The 20068-nt window shown below is 44.6% G+C and overlaps 1 protein-coding gene across 2 annotated transcripts; it reads left to right on the top strand.

Annotated features, from left to right (window-relative positions):
* The first annotated feature begins 2493 nt into the window (after positions 1–2493).
* pik3c3 (phosphatidylinositol 3-kinase, catalytic subunit type 3) lies at positions 2494–19843 on the top strand. Of its 2 annotated transcripts, none has more exons than XM_018749652.2 (25): positions 2494–2883; positions 3796–3984; positions 5539–5682; positions 5967–6096; positions 6940–7026; positions 7360–7455; positions 7681–7752; positions 7860–7964; positions 8054–8146; positions 8950–9135; positions 9222–9364; positions 9672–9750; positions 9949–10013; positions 10120–10225; positions 10429–10545; positions 10841–10972; positions 11667–11795; positions 12186–12255; positions 15805–15869; positions 16017–16101; positions 16337–16411; positions 16764–16932; positions 17047–17137; positions 18932–19057; positions 19140–19843. In XM_018749652.2, the coding sequence occupies exons 1-25, from the start codon at positions 2819–2821 to the stop codon at positions 19152–19154; spliced, it is 2634 nt and encodes an 877-aa protein (XP_018605168.1). In that variant the 5' UTR covers positions 2494–2818; the 3' UTR covers positions 19155–19843. The 2 variants fall into 2 exon arrangements, with proteins under 2 accessions (XP_018605168.1, XP_018605167.1); XM_018749651.2 differs by having other exon boundaries at positions 9946–10013; positions 19140–19840.
* The last annotated feature ends 225 nt before the right edge of the window (positions 19844–20068 follow it).

Raw genomic sequence — 20068 nt, 5'->3', positions numbered from 1 at the left:
ACATGTTCCAGTCTGTGTCCTGGAAGCAGTCCTGTAGTGCTGAGGTAGCATCGTCTGGCCAAAACAAAAGCCTAGTTATAGATACAGAGGACAGCAATTGGTTAAAAAGATTGCCTCAGCCTACGCTTACATCTAAACGGCAAACTGGGAGGAAACTTTAAGAAATGCACAAACAGACCATTCCTGTACTAGAGATACCTGGATGACATCTTTGGGGTCTGGCACCATGGCCATGAGGATTTTGATATGTTCACCACAATCATGAACACACACCACCCCAAAATAACAATAAAACAACACTGGAACACAAAGATTCCTGAGACATATCAAATCACAGATAATGATAACAATACAGGAAGGCCATGGGACCGGGGGACTAGCACCTAAGGGTTCATCCCTGTAATCACCGCCTACTCACAACACACCACACAGATAAACCGTAAATTCAAAAACTGTGTGAGGACAGCGGAATGGTTCCCACCATTGCAGGGTCTCAAAGTCATATCCACATAGAGGAGAAACAGGAATCTAAAGGACCTACTTGTGAGGTCCATATTCACATCAGACACACGCAGAACCACATCACCACACCAGTAACCCTAATCCCCAGCCCTAACTCTAACCCCGACGCCAACGCAAAGCGCAATACTAACCCTAACTCTAACCCTAACCTGAAACTCACTCCTAAGCCAAACTTCAGACACGGAGCCCTAACTCTAACCCCAACACAAACCCTGATTCATCCCCCAATCCTCAAGGTGACAGGGACAGGGGAATAGCACTGGGGTGGGAACAATGGCCTCTGAACTGGGAGGTTGCAGGTTCATATCCCACCACAGGTTGTAATACCTGGGAACAAGGGAGATGGTCCAAAATCAATCGAACAAGGACACCCCCCCCATCCCGGCAAAAAAGGAAACAGCATAATGCTAAAAAGAAAAAGAGCAAATACATTCTAGGTAATCCCCCAAAAGACCACAAGATGGTGCCACAACACAGCATTCTTAACCTTGAAACACAAATCTGTTCTTGATGCATTTATCCAATACATTCTTTCTGCCACCCACAAGGGAGCAGTGTACTACGAAAATAAAGTGGTTCTCCTTATGCCTTCCACCCCTCCTGGGGTTGGTTACTCACCTCTATATAGCTGGGTGCACAACACCCAAACAAGAAACACAAAAAGAGGGAACATTATAATGAAGCCAGAGCAAATCAAACACAACACTGGTGATTTTTTTTAAAAGAAAGAACCCATCTAACACTACACTGGGTTAGCCTAATGTTAACCCAAATCCCTAATCATAACCCTCAATCTTAACCTCATTCCCCAACCCTAAGCCTAAACCCTTACTTTTGGCTGTTCAACTGACATTGGGTCAGTATGGTGGTGCAGAGGGTCCACAGCACACTGCCCACCAGAAGAGTCAAGGTGAAACGTGCTTCTATCAAGCCGAAGTCCAGAATATTTCTATTACTCCATAACCAGCCCATTTATACTCACAGCTTCACTAGCTGTGTGCACTTCCACAATGACGTACTACCTTGGGGTGAGTAGGAAGGATGTAGGTGCTAGCAGTCAAGGAGTTTGGGGTGGTGAAGAAATAATGGGGCAAAAAGGTTGTGTCTTGGCACAACACTGGCAAGGTGGAGCAAATAATTCTTTGCTCCAATGAGGATGAGCCTTTTGCTGAGATGTACATTGCTTTGGGGAAAAGCATCTGCTAAAGGAATAAATGTAAATGTAAATTTAGAGAAACACTGATACATCTTGGAATGACTAAGTGAGAGAATGAGAGAGAGAAATTACAGGTAATGAAAAATGGCAAAAACACAATACTCAAGATATTCCCAGTGCCAAGTGCCCACTGGAATTCGTTGCTATAATTTATAAGTCCTGCCAAGTCTTACTTGGATTTTCGAATAAACTTGGAGCCGGCCATTTACTTCAGTTTGCTTTAGTTTACCTTTACTTTTACTTTTACTGCTCAACTACCAGACTCAGCCACGTCTCTAAGCAGAGAGCACTTACACTGTGGCATCACACAGCCTACAAACAAATGTAAATAATACATAAAATGAGATTAAACCGTTTTAATTAAACAATTGAAGCTTTTACACACTCATCCAGCAAGTGATGTGTGATTTCTCTGCCACACCGGTTCGTTCCACGCGTGGGCGCTGCTTCCAGCCCTGCTTTCTGGTATCCAGGGCAACGGCTCCGTTCACTGTCCGCCATCTCAAATCTCACACGTCCTTTAGAATAAAAAATAAGTAAATAATTTTTTATAAATGGGGAAATGGGACGGAGACTCACAACTTTATCCAGCGTCTCCGAAACAGCATAAAGCGGCCCGATTATTTCTCGCCCAATAACGTGACCACTGAGAGGGTTAATGTACTCCAACACAGACAAATATAATCAATCTCAGAAAGCAAAGATCGCGACCGTGTCTGCAGCGTCTGTCTCATGTCGAAGCGATTACACTGGCCTTGCGTGGACTGCCGTGTTTTCGTTTTCTAATCATGCGCTGGGAAAACAACATCATGTCTGAACAAACGGTGTTCTCATTGACGTGAATCGGACAGGCTGATGATTTTCCGGGTCTTTTTGTAGTGGAAGACCACCCTTTAATCCAAAAAGTGTCCGGTGAAGTAGTGGGAAGAGAAGCGCAGTGCTGTCTAGCGAGGAGGCCTTAGTGGGACATGAGTGTCGGTGACTGACAGTTTTCTGCTGCACCGCGCCGCCGGTCAGTCGAGTTCCCACTTCCTCCTCGTCCGTTTGTCGCCACTTGATCGTCCGACACACACGGCCGCGATGGACACGGACAAGTTCAGTTATGTCTACAGCTGCGACTTGGACATAAACGTGCAGCTTAAAATGTGAGTGGCTGCGAAGTTCTGATCTGTGTGTGTGGCTGTTTGTATCGTGTTGTTTATCATCATCATCATCATCATCATCATCATCATGATGACTCGTCCGAGGAGAGACACTTGTTCTTTTATTCAATAATAGCAGTAAAATGCAGCGTTTTAAGCAGCTAATATTCATTTCATTGTATCTTCCAGCTATATTTTAAACATAAATTAGCATGATTGATATAATATTTCATTTAAACGCGGCAAATCACTCCCTGACTCACTCAGGAAACATGATGAACCACAAACCTGTTTAAAGTTTAGTGGTGAAAAGGGAAAAAAAACTCATTAGGAATTGTCGATATTCGGACAGTTTTATGCAGCTACTCGTATGACGAACCTCGATTCGTAGGGCGGAAAGAAACTAACTGCACTTAGAATCACACGTCGTCTGCGTCCAAGTGTCTCTTTCTGCTAAATGAACACTTTGTATTTTCTATGAGATGTTTGTCGCTTTGGAGAAAACTGTGTCTGATACATTTTACATGTACATGATGTATTCATTTAAGTTGTCCTTGTTGCAAAAGAGTCACCTGTTCCCCCTTCCATCCTCGGACTGCTGCTCCTGCGACTCCTTCTGTTGGACGGCGGTGGCGTTTGGAGACTCTCCATTTTTTACATGATGGATGGGGCTTCGAAGCAGTGAAGCCACCAGCTGAGCCACTTTTTTTTTTTTTTTTTTGTAAAGGCTTTTCAGCTGAAGTTCTCTGGTTAAAACACTGACCATCTTATATTCAGACTGTGGTCAGGTGACAATGTTTAGTCCACAGCTCAGGCTGGCGGTGAACAGGGTCTTTGGGGAGTACTTCTGAGGATGTATATTTATTGTGGTGGTGGTGATGAAGAGGAGGATGATGGTAACATCACTCTTTGCAGTGGCAGCCTGGAAGGGAAGCGGGAGCAGAAGAGCTACAAGGCCCTTCTCCAGGACCCCATGCTTCGATTCTCAGGCCTGTACCAGGAGAGCTGCTCTGACCTATACGTCACCTGTCAGGTGTTTGCCGAGGGAAAACCACTGGCGCTACCTGTCCGCACCTCCTACAAAGCCTTCAGTACGCGCTGGAAGTGAGTACCCAACTGCCGTAAGGTCATTGGAAGCAGTCAAAGTCAAGCCTATCATATAGTATCGACATCTGTGCCTTTTCTTTTTTCTCCTGTGAGATCATTTTTACGGGGAAAAGTGAGCAAGGTTTTTTGCGTACTCATTTCTAGTTTTAAATGCACAGCTTATCTGCTTAATGCATACGTTCATTTATCTGCACGTACAAAAAGTTTAGATGGCCAGGTGCACGCTTTTTATACTGGGGTGAGTGGTACAAATGCATGTGACACAAAACTAGAATTAAACGTCTCAAAATTTACAAGTTCAGTAGCCTGCTCGGTTGAAAGTAACCTCAGCAGGTGAACGCACAACTAGCTCTGTGTACGTGCTGAGGATGCTAAGAAGGAATTCCGTATCGTTTTATATGTACAAGAAATACTTTTGTGTTCTTGTATGAACTTTCTTGTGAACATAATGCAGAACAAAGTTTTGACAATCAATGAAAGCCAAGAGTTTTAGCATCAGTTTTTCCTGCTTATTTTCAAAGGCATTATGTTTTAGCCAGAGTTCTGTCTTCAGCCATTGATAAAGTACTCTCATGATATGCTGTATTGTATTCCTGTTTATTACTTTCCATATTAATTGTCTTCAGATTTCAACATTTATTGACATGTGTACTCAGTGAATACAACAAAATTCTTGTACTAAAATTCTCTCTTCCTATAGTACTGTACATTGAGGGCTGGGGAGTACGGGAGGCAGTGGGGGATTATAAACAAGCAAACATCACTTCGATATAGATACATTCTTTAAATAGCCAACAGTTAAGTTTTAAGACAGTTGTCTTGCACTACTGTTTGTGTGACTAAATTCACGTGAAACTTTCTGTGCACTACCACGACATTTGTGCCACACCAACTTCAGTCACATCAAATAATGTCTATAGTAAAAGTATGACACTTGATAGTAACGGGCAATTAATTTCATATAAGAAGATCTATTATATTTAGATATGTTTTATCCATATAATTTAGAATGTAATATTATAAAATATTATATTTGTTTCTTTGCCTTAGGCCTGTGTTCACGCGCTCTGTGTCACTGCGTAAGAAGAGCGCTCTATAAAAATAAATTGAATGGAACTGAATATAGTTTAGAATGTTAATAATGGTTGTGAGCGATCTTATGGTAGTCTGGGAATGGATTATAGTAATGGGTATAGGAATGTAGTATAATAATTGGTATAGCTTCTTTTATCCATACATGTGCCCAACACATGAATTTTCAGGAACACATTTGGTTTCATTCTCAGGATGGCGTCGAGGATGGCTGCCGTGTTGCATGCTCCAGCACAGCAATGCAGTTTTTTGTTCATACTCTTAATACTGCATTTTCTGGAGCTGCACTAAAGATTTTCACTCTTCTCTACATGTTATGTTGACGATGATGTGACAATAAAGCTTGATTGATTGATTGGATGTCAGGGAATGGGTGTATACTGCACTTGTTTGGATTTTGTGTTTTGAATCTTTTGATACATGTCTGTGTCTCTAACACAATAACCCTTCTCTCCATAGCTGGAATGAATGGTTGAGGCTTCCCGTGAAGTACCCCGACTTACCCCAGAGCGCACAGGTAGCGCTCACCATCTGGGATGTGTATGGGCCTGGCCGAGCCACACCTGTTGGAGGAACCACCGTAACCCTCTTTGGCAAATACGGGTAAAGGAACCAAAAAGATGCTGGTAAAAAGCAGCCAGATGCTCTTCAGTTAGGTCACAGTGTAGTCTGACCAGTCAACAGCTCTTCATCCAGCACACGACTCGGGCTCAGAGCTGACTGCTGTGCGTATCTGGACAAGTAGCGTAATCGTGCTATGCTGCTTGATTTTTGCCAGTAGTTGTTCTATCAACTATATCAGTTCTGGCTACAGAGGTCCCAGAGACCAGAAAACCTACTCAGCAGTGTCACTGTGGCTGTCCCCCCCTTCTTTTCTGCACCCACAGGATGTTTCGACAGGGAATGCATGACTTGAAGGTATGGCCCGGGGTCGAAGGGGATGGTGGAGAGCCCACCACCACACCAGGCCGCACCAGCAGCAGCTTGACAGAGGACCAGATGGGACGTCTCGCTAAGGTGAGGAGAAGGGTGTTTGAGGTGGCTTAAGCTTTCTTCAGGTACATGAAAACACACAGGCGCAGTGATCAATGGCTTAAAAATATCGTTCCTAAATTCTGATTTGGCATACAGGTACAGGAAGACTGTGTAAAAGTCAATTGCATGTATTATTCTTTGTATATTAGCTGCTTATTTAGGCCCCTAAGTGGAAAGTTCTCAGGCAGAGTGGTAAAATGGTCTTGCCTCCAAGATGTATCCACTATGACTACAGCACTGACTTAAGTTTTAGGTGCTGGAATGAAATTTGGCCTAAATGAGTATCTGTTCTAGGGCCCTGAGTTGGAGGTACTCAGTGATGTGAGTACAAGGTGTGGGGGTCAGAAACCGGCCAGCTCCCCATCGCCGAGCATGGCAAAGTGTGTATGCACGCTCATCTGCGGCCCACAGTTTTCTGCAGATTTGAGTGTGTGTGTTCTTGAGTGATTTTTTTTTTTTCTGGCAGTGTGCAAACTGTGTGTATACAAAGGTGATGTGTAAGAATGGATGGAATGCTTCAGTCTGTTACTTAGCATAGACTCAAGTGGCCTACATCTGTTCCGCATGCGAACCGGTAGAAAGAAGGACATCAATACTTTCAGACACAAGCGAGAAACACACTGTTAAACTTTCTTTGGTACTAACCAGAGCAAGTCAGGTTGTGAACAGCGTGATGTGGTGCAGTGACAATGAGCTAAGCTGCATGGCTTCCCTCTGATTGGCTCGTCCCTGTGCCCATCACCTACACAGCTCTGACACTATTAAGAACTCATTCCACACCCCCTTTCCCTGGTACCTACCCAATACCAATCTTTGTCAAATCAGCTGACCAAGGCCCACCGTCAGGGTCATATGGTGAAGGTGGACTGGCTGGATCGCCTAACGTTCCGGGAGATTGAGATGATCAATGAGGTGAGGCCTGGGGGTCCAAAGGGTCAGAGGGCATGAGTTCAACATCTCGTTTTAAACTCTAATAATCACTTGCAGCACGTGGGGATTCATATTATTACCCAAGTTTATTGAATATAGTGAATAATCTTAACTGTTGATATCAACAAGGGTTCTTAATTCTTGTTAAAGCAACTCTGAATTGAATGTCTTGATGTTGATTTTTGGCTGTTTAGCTGCTTTTTTTCCATTGCTCTTGTTGTGTTTCATCATCCCGATGTTGTTTACTTTATAAAATGCCTGTGATACTTGACAGGTCTCTTTGCGTATATATTTCTTTGTGTGTGTGAGAGACAGAGCGAGAAGCGCAGCTCCAACTTCATGTATTTGATGGTGGAATTTCCACGGGTCAAGACAGGAGAGAAGGAGTATAGCATTGTTTATTACGAGAAGGTTAGAAAGATTTTGTCTGTGTGTTTGTGCGAGTGTTTATGTAAAGCTGCAGCCTTAATGCCCTTGGGCTGTTTGTAGAATGAATTAACATTGTGAGAGGATTTTGTGAGAATGTCATTAAGAATATAACAGTTACCGGCAAAGGCACATTTCGGTCTCATTGTTAAAAGCCAGTAAGTGATGAGCTCCTGTGAGCTAAAAGATTCACTGACCTGTTTTCCTCAGGACGTAGACGAAGCCATCCCTCTGCTCACCAGCTCAGACATAGTCAAAGTGCCTGACCCTCAGATGTCCATGGTGAGCATAGTGTAGGAAGTACATCGTCCGACTCTGTTAAGTGGCAAACCACGAAGCCTGTCAGCCAGAAAATTACTGAAAATAATGTCCCTCTTTACACGCTCTAGGAGAACCTGGTGGAGAGCAAGCATCACAAACTGGCTCGTAGTCTTCGCAGCGGTCCCTCAGACCACGACCTGAAGCCCAATGCTACAACACGAGACCAGCTCAATGTCAGCACTGTTCTCTAAGGTTTCCTCTCTGATCTGTCCGTGTGTGTTTGCGCAAGTGACCTCCCCCTCACTTGGCACTCCCTCTGCAGATCATTGTGAGCTACCCCCCAACCAAGCAGCTGAGTTCTGAGGAGCAGGACCTGGTGTGGAAGTTTCGCTATTACCTGACCACCCAAGAGAAGGTAGGTGTATTCGTATGTGTGTGTTTCTACTCGTTGTTCGGGAGTTTCATGTTTAATGTGGACATGGAGTGCCTGAAAAGTGTTTATAAAAAAAAACAAAACAAAGGTATATTTTTCCATACAACACCTTTCACTAGATTGTGGAGACTGCGACTTATTGGACTAAAATTCCTGGCTTAGCTCCTGAGAAGCAGACGTGTTTCCCGGAATGTCTTTTATAGGACAGTACTTTGTTGCCCATTTCTCTGCTCTTGTTAAGAACAGTATGTTTGTATTTAGGTCGTGACTCCCTGATTTGATGGGTGTGTGTGTGAGAGAGAGAGAGATCTTAAGTGCTTGTTTCTGAAGTGCCATTTTTAGGTGTCACTGCACAGCATCCTCATACAGTGACAGCTTGTAATGACTGGATGTGAATGTGTGTGTTCCAGTTCACACAATATGAAAAAGGTGTGTTTTTATCCATGTCTGTATAACTGGGTGTGTCTCTGTATGTAAATTTACATTCATTTAGCAAATGCTTTTCTCCAAAGTGACATACATCTCAGAGAAAAATACAATTAGTGCATTAAATCAAGAGAAGCAGAGATTTGGATGCAGGCACATGATTCTAGAGCGCAGTCAGGGTCTCACATTTTGCCATATGAACCAGAGTACATCACACAAGTAGCTGCATGAAGGTTTATCCATTGTTCTACAAATTATTTAAAAAAGAAAACAAAAAAACAAACCACGGTTATCATGAGGTTACAAGATCAAGGGAGAAGTGAGTCTGTGTGAATGTGTAACATCTTTTCTACTCACAGGCCCTGACCAAGTTCCTGAAGTGTGTGAACTGGGCACTACCCCAGGAGGCCAAGCAGGCCCTGGAGTTGCTGGGGAAGTGGAGGCCAATGGATGTGGAGGACTCCCTAGAGCTACTTTCCTCCCAGTTCACCAACCCTACTGTGCGGCGCTATGCTGTGGCCCGACTGCAGCAGGCTGACGACGAGGTGCGTGCGTGCGAATTCATGTTCCCACACTGTGCATTGTATAGGAACCAAGCACATCACTGTGCTGTTTTCTCCCAACACACCAGGACTTACTGATGTACCTGCTGCAGCTGGTTCAGGCATTAAAATATGAGAACTTCAGTGACATTCAGGGAGGTCTGGAGCCTGGGACCAAGAGGGACAGCCAGGGGGGGCTGGGGGACAGCAGTGCACTTGGAGACACAGACAGGTGAGCAGTGGGCATTCGTGTCACAGGCGCCATGGGAAAGATCGACGTGGTCACTGCAAGTTGTGGTACTGGGTACTCTACTTGGCAAACAAACAGTTTAAGACATTAGGCAATCCAATGGTTAATAAACCAGGATTTACAACACCAGGACCAAAGTAACAGACTGCAAGGAGTACTTCTGTTTTACTCTTGAGAAAGTTAATTAGCTTTGATGGCTTCAGTACATATCCAGCATTGTAAGTTGGGAAAATTAATGAAGAGCCTTGGCTAAGATAATATCTGTAATAATGTGATGTGTGTGGCCCAGCTCCCAAATACTGGCAGGCTCAACAGTGCCCCCCAGTGCCCAGAAAGGGAAAGAAGGCACAGACAGTGAAAACCTGGAGGTAAGGCAGTTAAAGCTACCAGTGGGGAGAATTCCTGCCAGAAATAGAAAAGAGGGACAAATTTAAGCTGTTGAAGGTGGATGCCAAAAGCAACTCTGCGTTTCCATGTGTAAATTTATATATGTTTGTAATACTGGCAGTCTGTTTTGATATCAGCAAGGCGAACATAACTTTGCACAGAACTTTGTCTTCCAGCAGGACCTGTGCACCTTCCTGATCTCTCGTGCCTGCAAAAATTCCACACTGGCCAATTATTTGTACTGGTAAGTCTGTGCAGACAGCGTACGTGTCTGTATGTATGACACTAAGTTAATTTCTTCGAAGGCAGGTGTGAATTTCCTTGTTCAGCTGTGTACATGTGTTTTCCAGGTATGTAATAGTGGAGTGTGAAGACCAGGACACCCAACAAAGAGACCCCAAGACCCATGATATGTACCTGAATGTTATGAGGCGATTCAGTCAGGCACTGCTCAAGGTCAGACCTGCAGCATTTAAAAGCTGTGAAACGGGGGTCTCAGTGGACAAACACACATCACATTTCTGATGTCCTGGAGGATTGCAGCATTTATATTTTTTTTTTATATTTATTTAGAACATAGAGGATTTGGCAAAACATGCCTGGATCAGCACCAATTGTTTTTTTTATTGTTTCTCATTTGCTTTCTCTTCCTCCCTTAGGGTGATAAGAGTGTGCGGGTGATGCGCTCCCTTTTGGCCACCCAGCAGACCTTTGTGGACAGGTTGGTGCAGCTGATGAAGGCCGTCCAGAGGGAAAGTGGAAACCGCAAGAAAAAAGTAAGAAACCGTGGTGTGCAGCCGCAAAGATGCTCGTGTGTGCAAACACAAACACAGGAAATCGGGCTCATTTACACATACAAATACAGAAGGGCCAGTGAAAGTAGGTAGGTTAATGACCCACACATAGTTTCAGTAAGGAGTTCAGAAATCCATGTGACGTTTGGCTAACAGAGTTTAATCTAGTAACAAAAGAGCCCTTTGTATGAAGGTTGGTTTAACTGATTATCTTTAGCAACAAAGCTTCTACTGTAATTGGAATTGCCCTAACTGCAATGATGCCCCTGTCTATCAGACTGAGCGACTGCAGGCACTGCTGGCTGATAATGAGAAGGTGAACCTGTCAGAGATTGAACCCATCCCCCTCCCCCTGGAGCCGCAGGTCCGCATCAAGGGAATTATCGCAGAAACAGCCACATTGTTTAAGGTAGCAGTCCCTCTTCCGCTGCTCCTCTGGTGCCATGCAGGCCCTTCTGCAGACTGTCCTTTGTTTCACTGTCCTTTTGTACTAGTGCAATTGTTTAGATATTCAAGTCAGTGCTTGGCAGTAGCCAATGACAGATTAAAAACTAGAACTCAATAGAAAGTGCCCCAAAAGAATTATGTGGATGAATTTTCTTTAAATTTTTAGTGTAACTGGTGCCGTATCAAGAATATTACCTTAAATAAATGCTCAGAAAGCTACAGCACAGTCTTGTCCTGCACATAACAGAACCTCAACTCAAACCTGCTATCACTGACCTAGTTTACATTAGTGTATATTCTAGTTTGAATTATTCTCTGAGATGTGTGTTGCTTTGGTGAAAAGTATCTGCTGAAAAAAATGTATTTTAGACTGTTTTCATACTGTTCTATTTAAACAGTTTCAATAGCTTACTTGTCCTTCAATGTAAAATAGCATAGCCCTTTCCAACTCTTGTAACAGCAGTGTTTTAGGTCACAAGGGCAGTTCCTTCACCACACTACTACTTATAGTGCAGTTGTTTAGGAAAGTGGGATCTCTGGTACCAGCTGAAAAGGTACTGGCTAGTGGCACTAGTGGTCCACAAGGGTAACTGTGTCTGGTGTGGATGGGGTGATGGTCTACAGAACTGGCGTCCAGTGGCTCTCTTGTATTCCAGAGCGCCCTCATGCCTGCCAAGCTGATCTTTAAGACCGAAGATGGAGAGCTGTACCCCGTCATCTTTAAACATGGCGACGACCTGCGGCAGGACCAGCTCATCCTGCAGATCATCTCACTCATGGACAAGGTACCTCTTTGTACCGCTCTGTGGTGGTTGAAAAACCCCACAGTACTCAAACTCAGCCTAGGCACTGTCACATGGCACACAAAATTAGAAAAAGTGCGGTAGCAATCAAAGGTTTGAGTAGTTCAGTCTGACTACATCTCATGGAAAATAATAGGCACAGCTCACTTATCCTAACCCTAACTCTGTACATCCTCTTACCTGACCTCCCTGTAACTCCACTCAAAACTTAAGTGCTGTTACAGAGCCATGGCTTTTTGTCGTGTTCCTGCCCTCTGGTCTGCTTTTTGAAAACAGACCACATGGCTGTGAGTGGACAAGTCAGCAAGCCCTAGTATGCTTGTTAGAGGCTTGGTAAGAAAGGTGCAATGTTTTTTTACATTCTCTTTTCAGCTGCTGAGAAAGGAGAACCTGGACCTCAAACTGACTCCATATAAAGTGCTTGCGACCAGCACCAAGCACGGTAAACCAGCCCACAGGCCCACTGAGCTTGCGGGGGGGGGGGAGAACCGTGGTAACCAAAGCTTAGGAGTCACATCCTGGGCATGGCCCTGTTGATGTGTCTTAGGAAAATATTTTACGCTTCAAAATGTTTCACTGCTTTACAAGAGTGTCAGCTGTGCTGCAGTGGGTCCAAATCTAAAAGAGCATTTGCAAACCAAAGAAGTTGTTAAAATCTCTTGGCAGTTCCCACAACATGATAGTGAAAGTAAAGCGCTATCCACCCCGTTTCGTAGCCTTGTAACATGGCGCCAGCACGAGGCAACATGTCGATTGCTTCTCCTCGCAGACTTGTTAGTTTAGTATATATTATTTTATTTGTGTCACTGTTCTTCCAGCTAGTTTATTCTCTTATTACTTATGACCGCTAAACACTTCTGCAAATACGTGAAATAGTGCAATTAGATGCAATTCTTAGCGCTAGAGAGCTGAACTCGCTACCTTCGCTCTGCCGCAAACAACATCATGACCGTGTCCCACCTGAGACCATGCAGAAGACACTATCTCGGAAACAGGGCCGCAGTTCAGGTGAGCGCGAAACTCCGCGGGCTACGACCTCCCATGTCCAACACTTTCCTGTCCAACGTTCAGTCTCTGGCTCTGATTTAAATTCCAAAGAGATTTACGGAACTGCTGTGTTTTCTGCTTTATGAAGACGTGGCTCACCGCCAGCGCACCGGACCACGCGGTCCAGCCCGAGGGCTTCTCAATGTATCGTGCAAATCGGACTGATTCATCGGGGAAAAGAGAGAAGGGGGGCGTATGCTTTCTTATTAACAACACATGGTGCACGAATGTGGAAGTGATTGCGCAGATCTGCACTCCAGACCTTGAATACGTCCTGATCAAATGCCGGCCGTTCTACCTGCCCAGGGAGTTCTCAGCTGTGCTCATGGCCGCAGTTTACATCCCACCCCAAGGGAACACACACAGCGCTCTGAACGAACTGTACCACATCGTCACTAAGTACGAGAACAAGCACCCAGATGGACTGTTCATTATCTCTGGGGACTTTAACCAAGCCGATTTCAGGAACGTGTACCCCAAGTACCATCAACACATCTCCTGCCCCACCAGAGGCTCAAACACCCTCGACCACTGCTACACTTCACACAAAGGTGCGTACCGCTCCCTTCTGCATCCACACCTCGGGCAGTCAGATGATGCCTCGATTCTGCTGCTCCTGGTCTACAAGCAGAAACTGAAGCGAGAGGAACCTGTGACATGCACTGTACAGTGCTGGACACCAGAAGCGGAGGAAAGGCTCCAGGACTGCTTTGACTCCGTGAACTGGGACATGTTCAGAAACTCATCCTCCAATCTGGACAAGTATGCCACAGTGGTCACGGACTTCATTGGGTTCTGTGTAAATGTCTGCATACCACATAAAACAGTCCACTTATTCCCCAACCAAAAACTATGGATAACCGCTGAAATCCAAAATAAGATACGCGCGTGAACGTGCGCGCTTCAGTCCAGAGACATGGATGCGTACAAGAAGAGCAAGTACGAGCTCCGCAAAACCATCGCCAGCGCGAAACGGGAGTATAGCAGGAAGGTGGAATCATTGTTTAACTGCACTCAAGATGCATGTAGGCTGTGGCAGGGAATCCAAACATTAACGGATTATAAACCACAAAGGCGGTCATTGACAGGTGCTGCTGCGTCTGTCCCAGACGAACTGAATGCATTTTATGGCCGCTTCGAGTTTGAGAACAAAGACCCACCACTGCGCATCCCCACAGTACATAACGCCAGTTTCACCGTCTCTGTGGCACAGGTGAGAAGAACTTTTAGCCGAGTCAACATCCGCAAAGCTGCTGGACCAGACGGAATTTCAGGGCGAGTTTTAAAAACATGCAGTGAGCAACTGGCTACTGTCTTCACAGACATATTTAACACCTCCTTAAAAAGCTCAGCTGTACCCACTTGTTTAAAAAACACCATCATCATCCCTGTTCCTAAGAAGAACAAAGTGAGCTGCCTTAATGTCTATTGCCCAGCGGCACTGACCCCCCTTGCAATGAAATGCTTTGAGAGGCTAGTGCTGGGACACATTAAGGACACCATCCCAGACACTCTTGACCCACTGCAGTTTGCCTACCGCCACAACAGATCCACTGAAGATGCAATATCACACACACTTCACACCATTCTGTCTCACCTGGATAATAAAAACTGCTATGCAAAGCTATTGTTTGTAGACTATAGCTCAGCATTTAACACTATCATCCCAACCAAGCTGATCCAGAAACTACTAGGGCTGGGACTGAGTGCCGCATTGTGCAATTGGATCCTGGATTTCCTCACCAACAGACCCGAGCGTCTGCAGATTGGCAGTAATACCTCCTCCCCACTGATCCTCAACACTGGCACTCCACAGGGAAGTGTCCTGAACCCAGTGCTATACTCTCTGTTCATACATGTCTGTGTGGCCAGTCACAGCTCCAACACCATCATAAAGTTTGCTGACGATGCCACCATTGTGGGTCTGATCACCAACAACGATGAGACGGCCTACAGAGAGGAGGTGAGGCTCCTGGCAGAGTGGTGCCAGGACAACAACCTGTCTCTAAATGTCAGTAAAACTAAGGAGCTGGTGATTGACTTCAGGAAACAGGATACGGTTCAGGCACCCGTCTACGTAGGAGGGGACATGGTAGAGAGGGTCAACAGCTTCAAATTCCTCGGGGTCACCCTCACTGCCAAACTCAGATGGACTGAGCACACAGCATCGACCATCAAAAAGGCCCATCAACACCTCCACTTTCTCAGGCGTCTGAAGAAAGCCAGGATGTCCACTATAGTCCTCACCACTTTGTACAGGTGTGCTGTGGAGTCTGTCCTCACAGGGTGTATTACATCCTGGGGTAGCAGCTGCTCCATACAGGACAAAAAAGCACTACAGAGGGTGGTCAAAACAGCTGAGGAAATCGGCACACAGCTACCAGCAGTCGAGGACACCTACACCACACGCTGCCTCAGAAAGACGATGCACATCATGAAGGATCGTCACCCCGCACGAGCACTTTTCTTTTCCCTGCCATCTGCAAAACGGCTTAGGTCTCTTCGAACCCGCACATCTAGCTAGATACAGGAACAGCTTTTACCCCACTGCTGTAAGACTATACAACACTAACCAATGTGCCACCTTTAGTAACTAGAGTTGGACGGCTCCTCCCAAGCACATGATTGGTAAATTACACTGCCACTTGAAGCATTCTCATTCTCTCCTTCTGAGTTCTCTGACTGTTACCATATGTTATTGCTGTCACTGCTGCTATTGTCATTTACTGCCATTGACACTGTTTTGTTTGTGCAGTACTCCTATTGTCCTTGCCCATAGTCTGTGGAGAAGCATTCAGGAAGATTTTCATGATACATGTACATGGTACTTGTATCTATGACAAACTTGAAACTTGAACTTGAAACTTGAGCTATGTCCAGTGCTTCTGCAAAGTATAGATTTGTACAGTGAGGTTACTGCTGATCTTTTCATTTACTTTCTCAGGATTCATGCAATTCATCCAGTCAGTGCCTGTGGCTGAGGTTCTGGCAACAGAGGGGAATATCCAGGTGTGTAAATTACTGTCTCTGTCTTCCCTTTGCATGCGAATTTACTTCGTTTACCACCGTGAGACTTCCTCCTTGTGTTAGCTCTGTATTCTGCTCTCCCCTGTCATTATGTACAACATCTCACTATTGAACAACTTTTCCTTGTAGAGCTTCTTCAGGAAACACTCCCCCAGTGACAAGGGGCCCTACGGCATTAGTTCTGAGGTCATGGACACCTATGTCAAGAGCTGTGGTGAGTCCATGTCCCTCCTGGCACCAAGCCACACCCCTTACAAGGATACAAGTTTGACTTTAGTGGATGTAATCTCACAAATTAGGCCCCCGAAATTCATCTGTCCTTCAACCAGTCACCATAAATGTCCAGTCACTGCCCCAATATTTAATCATTATGATCCCAAACCATAACAGATCAGTTCTGCTTTTACTATAATTCATACAGTACATGATTTATATGCTGTCATTCACAGCGGGGTACTGTGTTATCACCTATATCCTGGGAGTCGGGGATAGGCACCTGGATAACCTGCTACTGACTAAAACGGGTAAGTGAGCTAAACAGTACCTGTATAGCTGTCATTTACCACACATTTCCATGTACATCAGCATGCATTACTTTCAGGATTATACCATGCTCCTCCTTTCAATACATGTAAAATCATTTTTTTGTACCAAGACTGCTGCCTCATGCAGTATCACTTGAAGTTCAAGTGGTTTTTGTCATTCTTCTATATAGCTTGTATACAGTGGAACGAAATGCCGTTTCTCTGGAGACCCTGGTGCAACACAGAACAACGTACTCCAGAAGACCTGTAAAAGATTTCAAAATATCAGTTTTTAGATTCCATCTGAAACTGCTTTCTGTCCATCTTCCCTACCTCCTCCTCTTGGACTTAGGGAAGCTTTTTCACATTGATTTTGGATACATCTTGGGGCGAGACCCAAAGCCCCTTCCACCGCCTATGAAGCTAAGCAAAGAAATGGTGGAGGGGATGGGGGGCATGCAGAGTGAGCAGTACCAAGAATTCCGAAAGCAGTGCTACACTGCCTTTCTGCACCTTCGCAGGTAAGTATGCATACACCCACAAGCACCTGAACTCAGCACCACACAAGCATGCCCAAAATTCTACCTTACTGAAAAGATATGGTATTTATAGTATCCCTTTGTGCTTTCCTCTAGGTATTCCAACCTCATCCTGAACCTTTTCTCTCTCATGGTGGATGCCAACATTCCAGACATTGCCCTGGAGCCAGACAAGACTGTTAAAAAGGTGAGGAGTGCTCCAGCTCAGCACAAGACTTCCATTGCAGGACTATAATGTGCAAACAATGTCAGACCTGACTGTGGCACCAACTTATTTGCAGTGTAACCTGCAATGTTCTGGAGCAGACAAAAACAATTACTGACTCAGCTAGGACTAGAAGTTTGTTCATAACTCCAGAGAAACTTACCATAAAGTCAGTCACTAAAAGCTACATAATACAGATATTCTTCCATTTATTCACATTAGATTTAGTAAAAACTTCAGATGAATGTTAAATACCTTGTAATACTTCCATTATCAATAACCTCTTAACCAGGGTGTCTGGCATGTCCTGGTAGTCTGGAGCCAATCCTAGAAGCACGAAGTGAGGCTGAGTACACCCTTGACGGGATGCCAGCCAATAGCAGTGCAATACCTTCTCTTTTTAAAAAAAAAAAATAAATAATAAATTTAAAAACATTAAAATTAAAACATTTATGATTTCTGGAAATAAAATATACCTCCAGTTCAGTCCTCATTGTTCTCTCACACACACACACACACACACACACACACACACAGAGGCTGAAACCACTCATCCCAAGCAGAATCACAGCAAACCGGAGTCTAACCAGGCAACACAGGGCACAAGGCTGGAGGGGGAGGGGACACACCCCGGATGGGACGCCAGACCATCGCAAGGCACCCCAAGCGGGACTCGAACCCCAGACCCAACAGAGAGCGGGACCCAGCCAAGCCCGCTGCGCTCCCCCGTTCACCCATTTATCTCATAAGCATGACTTATGTTAGATTACTCCTGGTCACCTTCTGTTTTCTATATTATCCACACACATTCAAGATATACAGGACAAGATGTTGTACCCCATGCATATATTACAACGGCTGTACACAAGGACCCAGTCCAACCAACCTCACCATGAAGCCACAGAGGAGAACATCCAACATTACCAACATACAGCCCCATGACTCGAGGTCAAGAAGTTTAACTTCCCTCCCTAACAAACACAACCACAGGATACCAACATGGGTATAGCATTGAGGTATCAAGTGGGCACCTCTCTTTGTTGGTGTTTCGTTGAATTAGGCCCACGACACCTCCAGAAGGCTGGATAGTGCAGTTTGGTGGCCCAAATCGACCCCCCTCCGAGTTAATAAAGCTTAATGATAAAAACTCCTCCAGTTTATTTAGGAGAATCTCCTTGAAGACCTGGAAAATGTCTTAAAATTCTGAAAGTCAAGTAATTTGAAAGGCAAGCAGCTGGTGAATATGGATAGCACTAAAGGACCAGTTTACGCTGTGCATTTACACAGAATGCCTTTACAGACCTGCAAGCTGCTTCTCCAGACAACCAGCTGACCGCTTCAGAATTTTCTCATAAAGCCATAATTTTTTACATGTAAAGTTAGCGTGTGTAGCTAAGTAGGGGCTGGTCAGTTGCCTTTTTCCCCTCGCTTTATCAGATCCCTCCCCAGCTCTTGCTTTGTTTTGAACTGTTCTTTGTTTCATTGTTTGTTTTGTGTTTATTTTCTGTTGAGCACTCTGAGTCAAGCTGTTTAAAAGGGCACTGTACTACTACCTTAGTAGAATGTAATAGCAAAACAGGATATAGGGTTAGAGTTAAACTCAGTTTTAACAAATTATACATTAAGGTCTTGTCTTACATGGCTGCTTGTGCCAGAATAACAAATCCATGAGTGAGACGATTTCAGTATTTTGAGTGCATTTATAGTCCATTCTGGCTGTGACAGGAATAACTTAATCAGCAATTTCATACCAGCATGTTATTCTCTCCCCTTCAGGTGCAGGACAAATTCAGACTTGACCTGTCTGACGAGGAGGCCGTGCATTACATGCAGAGCCTTATTGATGAGAGCGTGGGTGCTCTGTTTGCTGCGGTCGTGGAGCAGATACACAAATTTGCACAGGTAGTTGCGTGTGTGAGTGAGAATGTGGAGATGGCCTATGATTCCCCCCGGGTGTGTGAACCCCTCTTTCTCGCTGCTGCAGTACTGGCGGAGGTGAACTGGGCATACTGCGGGTAGAAGATCTTTTCAGTCGCTGGACAACAATCCAGTCTCCTGTACCATGACACCAAGGGGAACTGCTGAGCAGCACTCCTATGCCACAAACCCAAGGCCATGTACTCACTGCCAACGACAGAGGCCACAGCTGCAAATGTACAAAAACACTCAGAAGATTCTGCCATGACTGTGAGGGTAGTGCTGACTTTTGTTTTGTTTGTATATATTTACTAAACTGTATGGATAACATCACTAACCCACAATGGCCAAATAAAGAGAGTGACTCCTCAATTGCTGGTTCCACCTTAATCTACGGTTAATGAATATACAGAAAAATTGCCTTTTACGAGGTGGTTGCAGACAGAACTGTTAACACTGATAAAGAGCAACTGATGACTGTATATCTGTGCTATGTGTAACTGCATACCCAGCTTGTTTTTCCTGGATTTTTTTTTCCCCCAAAAATGTGAATTTTAGACCCCTAGGAGAAAGAGCTTTTATAGTTTCACAGGAATGAACAGCCACCAACCCTGGGGCCCCAGGAAGCACCTCCAGTGAGGATGAGAGAGGTGCTTAGTGCCACTTCCTGTAATAATATGTCTCACCCCTAAAATACACCACCACTACAGGCTCCACGCTCAAAACAAAGACTTGGTATAGCCAGGCTTCTATCCATGTATAGAAGTTAAATATCACTTATCTAGGAGTTGGGAATTGTGGGAAAATGCATGCAGGTCATGGTAGTGTTTTCTAGCTCCTGCATTTTGTATGTATTCATCATTGCAAATTCATGTATTGATCAAAAAGCTTAATTTGATAATTTGAATTATAATAGAGGATTCCCTTACAAATTGGTTTCTAGTTCTGAGAATCCTTAATGCTTTGAAAAGGTAACATGTTTGATTGCAAATGGAT

This window comes from Scleropages formosus, chromosome 1, assembly GCF_900964775.1.
Source record: "Scleropages formosus chromosome 1, fSclFor1.1, whole genome shotgun sequence".
Classification (NCBI taxonomy): Eukaryota; Metazoa; Chordata; class Actinopteri; order Osteoglossiformes; family Osteoglossidae; genus Scleropages; species Scleropages formosus.
Note: the sequence above shows the minus strand (reverse complement) of the source record. Positions and strands in the feature narration are given on the sequence as shown.

Coding starts and splice junctions, on each gene's coding strand:
- pik3c3 (XM_018749651.2), top strand. CDS start 2,819: ATGGACACGGACAAGTTCAGTTATGTCTACAGCTGCGACTTGGACATA. Junction 7,753..7,859: donor CTGACCCTCAGATGTCCATG/GTGAGCATAGTG, acceptor TACACGCTCTAG/GAGAACCTGGTGGAGAGCAA. Junction 9,751..9,945: donor CAGACAGTGAAAACCTGGAG/GTAAGGCAGTTA, acceptor TTTGTCTTCCAG/CAGGACCTGTGCACCTTCCT.